The sequence below is a fragment of the Gekko japonicus genome, unplaced genomic scaffold, assembly GCF_001447785.1.
Source record: "Gekko japonicus isolate JY-2015 unplaced genomic scaffold, Gekko_japonicus_V1.1 scaffold1138, whole genome shotgun sequence".
In the NCBI taxonomy this organism is placed as follows: Eukaryota; Metazoa; Chordata; class Lepidosauria; order Squamata; family Gekkonidae; genus Gekko; species Gekko japonicus.
In genome coordinates this window covers 465,171-471,230 of record NW_015170923.1, presented here as the reverse complement: position 1 = coordinate 471,230, position 6,060 = coordinate 465,171, and the positions used below count along the sequence as shown (strand labels likewise).

Genomic DNA, 6,060 nt, shown 5'->3' with positions numbered 1-6,060 from the left:
ATCCTAACTATAAATACACATTGATGGGGTCTGAACTGGCAGAGACTGATCAAGAGAGATATCTTGGAGTTGTAGTAGATAACTCACTGAAAATGTCGAGACAGTGTGTGACTGCAATAAAGAAGGCCAATGCTATGCTGGGGATTATTAGGAAGGGTATTGAAAGCAGATCAGCCAATATCATAATGCCCCTATATAAATCAATGGTGTGACCTCATTTGGAATACCGTGTGCAGTTCTGGTCACCACACCTTAAAAAGGATATTATAGCTTTGGAAAAAGTGCAGAAAAGGGCAACTCGAATGATAAAAGGGTTGGAACACTTTCCCTATGAGGAAAGGTTAAGGCACTTAGGGCTCTTTAGCTTGGAGAAACGACGACTGAGGGGTGACATGATTGAGGTTTATAAGATAATGCATGGGATAGAGCAGGTAGAGAAAGAGGTACTTTTTTCCCTTTCTCACAATACAAGAACTCGTGGGCACTCCATGAAATTGCTGAGCGGTCGGGTTAGAACGGATAAAAGGAAGTACACCCAAAGAGTGACTAACACATGGAATTCACTGCCACAGGAAGTGGTGGCGGCTACAAGCATGGACGGCTTCAAAAGGGAATTGGATAAGCATATGGAGCAGAGATCCATCAGTGGCTATTAGCCACAAGGTATAGATAGGGGCTCTGGGGCAAGGGATGCTCTGTCTTCTTGGTGCTTGGGGGGGGGAGTCAACAGTGGGAGGGGCTTCTGGTGTCCTGGCCCCACTGCTGGACCTCCTGATGGCACCTGGTACTTCTGGCCACTGTGTGACACAGAAAAGTGTTGGACTGGATGGGCCTTTGGCCTGATCCAACATTGGCGTCTCTTATGTTCTTATGTACCCAAGAGGCCTGTCAGGCAAATGCTTCAGGGGGGCACACCAAGCCCACCTGGAGCAGACAAAAGCCGTGCATGTATTGAGTCAGAAGACAGCACCATGAAAACCTGCCCAGATATCGCCAGACATTGTTGTAGAGACGAGGGGGTCCCCAACCTCTCCCGCCCCTTTTCCAGGATCTCAGAAGTCGGGAGAAGCTGGGGGGGGCAAAACTCCCTCCTCCGAAGGGGGCCCAGGAGTGGGGAGGCGGGGTGCTTCTCACGCCGGGTGCCGCTCTTGCCCTGCAGAGGCCTCGTCTTCCCTGGACCCGCCACCCTTTCAGAGGGCAGCGGATGAAGGGAGCCTTTGACTCTGGTGGGCTGCTAAGAAGCGGCTGGCTTCAGACCGAGCTCTGCATAGATGCTGCTGCGGCTTCTCTTTTCCTTGCCGGGATCACCTGAGGCCAGCCTCCCGTGTAGCCATTTCCCTCCATACCTTCTGTTGGGAGCTTGTGATTACTGGGGCGGGGCGGGGGGAGTGTCAGTGACTTTTCCAGGTTTTTGCCTGGGAGGGGAGACGAAGCTCTCCTCTTAGTAAGGTTTTTAACACGAGGGCCCTGCCTGCCGTGCAGAGACCGCCCCATCACAGAACCAGTGAAAACGGAAACCCACAGCAGGCGCCCGTTCCCGTTCCAGGCCTCTCTGTCGCCCTGCCTGTGAATGCCTGCCGAGTGCGTGGACGGAGGGGCAGGGAAGGACGCCGTACAGACACCTGTGCTCTGCTGCCGCCGCCGCCGCCAGGAGGCCCAGGGAACAGGTGACGCAGGAGCTGCTATGCCACGGCTCCCTCCCTGCCCCGCCTGACCTGAGCTAAGGTGGCCGGAAGGGAACCCTTCGTGCTCCGCCTGCACGGCAGGAGGTGCCGAAGCAAGAGGAGAGTGAGGGTGGCCGCTACCCACCTGATGAGCATCTCAGCCAGACTCTTTGCATCTGCAAAAAGAAAGAAACAGAGTGAGGACTTGTACCTCGAGCAGAGGCTGGAGGCAAGGCCCGCCCACCTCCTCTAGGTGCGAAAGAGAGGGGACCCCTCTCTTGGCTTGGGGGATCCCCAACGGAAACGAAGGCAAAGGGTAGACATTCCAAATGACCATTCGCTTGGTCGTGCACGAGAGAGAGAGAGAGAGAGTGTGTGGTGGGCGATCCTGGTAAGACGGGGGGGGAGGCTGCATGCTCAGCTTCAAAGGAACAAGCAGCAAGGGGTGGAGGGGCCCTTGCCCCACACCTCTGCTCCTGCCGGCCTGGCTCTCAACAGGGAGGGGCAGCATGATTACACTATAGCCAGGCCACGGCTGCAGAAACCACAAGCCCTCTTTGCCCTGGAACAGAGGCCAGGCCACTTTCCCTGGGGGAGACCACCAAGCTCCCTCCCCCACACTGGTGCTGACTGAGACTGCTGGTGCCACCCACAGAGACGCCTGGCCCTTCCCCGCCACCCTCGGGCGGGCACGGACTCTGTCGGGCGGCTGCATGGGGTGCCCACACAGATGCTCTGGCTCTTTGAAAAGAGTTATGAGACACTGAGACCGTTTCTAAGAGTGGCAAGCTCTTCATTGACGTATGTGTCACATTGCAACTTTTCTATTAATGGCACAAGCAACAGCAGCTTCCGTGAGGTGGTCCTTCTCCCCTTGCCTCCTTGGCCACACGGAGGGAGGGAGGGAGGGAGGGGGCCCTGCAGCAGCAGCCGCACACCGCCCCTCAAGGGCAGGCAAGCTCACCTCTCAAGCGCTTCAGCCGCTTCTCCTTGCGCTTCTTGCGGACGACGAAGAGCAGTGCGACCCCCAGCGTGGCCAGGATGACCGGGCAGGCAATGGTGAAGAGCTTCTTCACGTCGTCCCCCTCCCCCTGGGCAGACTTGATGGGTGGGATGGTGCCTAGTTCCAGAAGAAGAAGAAGACGGGCTCTGGGTCAGAGGGGCCGAGGGAGGCCTTTCCCCCCACAGGCCAGGCGGCCTCTTCCACCCCTCCCCCGAGGTCTCCACTGAGGGTCACACTCACTCCCATCATAGTCCAAGGTGGCAAACGGCACAGTCTCGTTGCCACAGCCAGCGCTGTTGCAAGCCTTCATGCGCAGCTCATACCAGGTGGCTTCACGCAGCTCGGTCAGAAACACTTCGCTGGAGTAGTTGGCGCGTAGGTTCTGCCATACCCAGGTGCCCTTGGGCCGGTACTCCAGAACAATGGCGAGGATGGGGCAGCCCCCGCTGTTCCAGCCCTGCAGGTTCAGCCGGGCATGCGTAGAGTTAATGTGGGTGAACAGATGCTGCTCTTTGCTGAAGGAGGGCTCTGGAAGCAGAAAGGGGAGTCTAAGGGACGGCTGCCCATTGGCCAGAGGTGGCCCTGCTCGGCAGACTCCGTCCCGCTGCGCAGGACTGCAGCCCCAGGGGGCCAGAGGGGGCCCGCTCTTGGCTCTGGAGTCAGGGAGGACCTCGGAGATCTCCAGCCACGCCGACTCTTCTCCACCCCAGCATTCAAGAGCTGGTGTTCCCCCCCCCCCCCCCCCTGCCACTGCCGGGTGACGTGGTGGTGAAGTGCCTCGCCTCCTGGAAGGTTGGCAAGTAGGCTTTAATTACCCCCCGGAGCTAGGAACAGACAGGAGAGGGGGGAGGAAATGAGCCCATGGCATTTCAGAGGCACCTGCGGCTACCTCTTTAGAAATGCCAATGGATCTGGCAGAAGAGATAATGGGAGGAGCCAGCTCACCCCCCTTCTCCAGGCAGGAAACAAGAGTGTGGAGAGCATATTTTAGGCTAGACCAGCCCCAGAGACCATCTCCAGGGGACTCTTGGAGATTTCCCAGAATGCCTTCCAGGAGGGCTCCCAGGATGCACCTGGGTGTCCTGGACAGACCCAGTCAAAAGGGGTGGAGAGACTGATGTAAAATGAGTGGAGTCAGAGACTTAATTCAAGTGCTTGCCCCGAGGAGGGTTAGGGTCTCCTGGTGCTGGAAGAGGACAGACTGTTGGGCTCTGGTCTGCAGGCTGGCCGCCACCTTCTAACCCTGTGACCTGGCCTGCTGGCTGCAGGGAGCCCCAGGCAATGGGACGTCTCTAGAACACTTTGCAACTTTCTAAGTCTGTCGGTACCTGCTCTGATCGAGCCATCTAGTCAGAGCACATTCTAGAACCAGGGAAAGGATGATGCGTTTATAACCAACTTCCCTTTGTTAATCTGGTTGATGATCTGGTGCTGTGCTAAAAGTATGCCTGTAAACACTTTCTTTTAAAATAAATATCTTACTCTCTGATACTCGTGGTGGTTCTTTGTACCACATAGCATTCCAACAGCTGTTGGACACACTACAGAGGAAACGGGGGCCCCAAATGGGGGGGGGAAGTGCTCAGTGTACGAGTGGCCAACCCTCCAGGGAAGCCCCAAAGATGCATTTGGTCCCCGTGGTAACCAAACACTGGGTAGCAGGAGACCTTGAGGCCCAGCCTCAGAACTGAGAAGGGGAGTCATAGGATCTTTTCGCTTCTCCAAGCCTGTAAATCCCAAAATTACATGATGCCAGGGTGCCCACTAATTTCATCTCATCTACCAGTTCTTCCCTGTTGGTGAGATTCAACTCCAAGATAGCAGATCCCCTTGTTTCCCTCTTCTCTTCCTGGAAAGCGAAGTTGTCAGTAGGACAAGACAGGAATTTATTGGACCTTTCGTTTTTAGCAGAGTTGGACTTCCAACAGATATCCGGGTAACTGAAATCTCCCGTGACCACCATGTCCCGTATCTTTGAGGACTTTGCAATCTGTTCTAGGAGTGTCTCATTCAAGTCCTCTGCCTGGCTTGGTGATCTATAGCAGACCCCCACCATAATATTACTATTATTTCTTACTCCTTTTATATTTACCTAGAGACTCTCAACTGAACTTCCATGCTCAGATTCACATATTTCCTCACAAGTATAAACCTCCTTTACATATGGCACTCCTCTGACATCCTTATTTGTCTGTCCCTTTTAAATAAGTTGTACCCCTCAATCCTAATATTCCAATTGTGTCATCCCACCAAGTTTTAGTAATGCCTACTAGGTCTTAGTTCCCTTCCTGTATTAGGACTTCAAGTTCCTCCTGCTTGTTTCCCATAGTCTGTACATTATAGTGTAGAGACATTAGAATCCATGTTTTATGCACCCTGAGGTTTTTGTTTCTGTACTTACCTGCGAGTTAATGTTACCTAGCATATGTGCCACTCCCTGCAAAACTAGCATTTTATCTCCAGTTATTGGCATCATAACAGGCTTTGAATTCTTGTCTCGCTCCCCCATATGATTTAGTTTAAAGCCCTCCTTATTAGATTTGCAAGGCTCTTACCAAGCACATTTTCCCTACCCTCAAGAGGTGAAAACCATCTCCCGATAGAAGAACTTCATTTCGAAAGCATAAGCCATGATCCAAAAATCCAAACCTTTCCTGATGACACCAGTCATTTATTTGCGGTATTCTTTCCCTTCCTAAGCCATGGCCTTTGACAGGAAGAACTGATGCAAACACAACCTGTGTTCCCAGGTTCTTCACCTTCTTACCTAGAGCCACATCATCACATTCTGGGCTGTGCCAGACAATAATCATTTGTTCCCAAATGGATGAGCAAAAAAGGATGAGTCTTCCTACCCTTTCTGTCATGTCCTGGATGTGTGCACCTGGTAGACGGCATATCTTTCGAGACAACAAGTCCTGTCAGCACACTTTTAACTTCTACCCCTCGCAGTTGGGAATCCCCAATTACCAGCACAAATCCCCAATTACCAGTCAGGAGTCTGTTTCTCCTGGCAGGAAGACCCCAGGAGGACAGTGGTGGAAGGAAGTGGAATAGCTCCCTCCAGGAGTGGGCAGAACAGGAGGGTCTGTATGAGAAGCAGGCCTGTTCCATCACAGAAGTCATCAGACACACATGGCTGTCAATCACTGGCCATGCTGAGCCACACTTCTGTAAACTCACAGTTGGATGGGCTGCCCTTGAAGACAACCCAGAAACTTCAGCTGGGCTGCAATGGGGGCAGCCCTGTTATTGCCAGGGGCTAGCCAAGGGGGATATCTTGTGCCCATCTGGAACCAGCTTTCTTGGCTGCCAGTTTGTTTTTGACTTCAGTGCAAGGGGCTGCGGATGACCTTGAAAGCCCTTTAGAACCTCAGACCCACCTCATCCCGA

At 53.6% G+C, this 6,060-nt stretch overlaps 1 protein-coding gene across 1 annotated transcript in view; it reads right to left on the bottom strand.

The window, feature by feature from the left end:
• The window catches only part of DSCAML1 (Down syndrome cell adhesion molecule like 1), a 290,951-nt gene that overhangs the window by 10,614 nt on the left and 274,277 nt on the right, over window positions 1-6,060 (bottom strand). The window contains exons 26-28 of the mRNA XM_015418776.1: window positions 2,908-3,195; window positions 2,629-2,784; window positions 1,810-1,840 (exon numbers count right to left, since the gene is read on the bottom strand). Coding sequence (XP_015274262.1) covers window positions 1,810-1,840; window positions 2,629-2,784; window positions 2,908-3,195 — 475 coding nt within the window. The remainder of the gene's footprint in view (window positions 1-1,809; window positions 1,841-2,628; window positions 2,785-2,907; window positions 3,196-6,060) is intronic.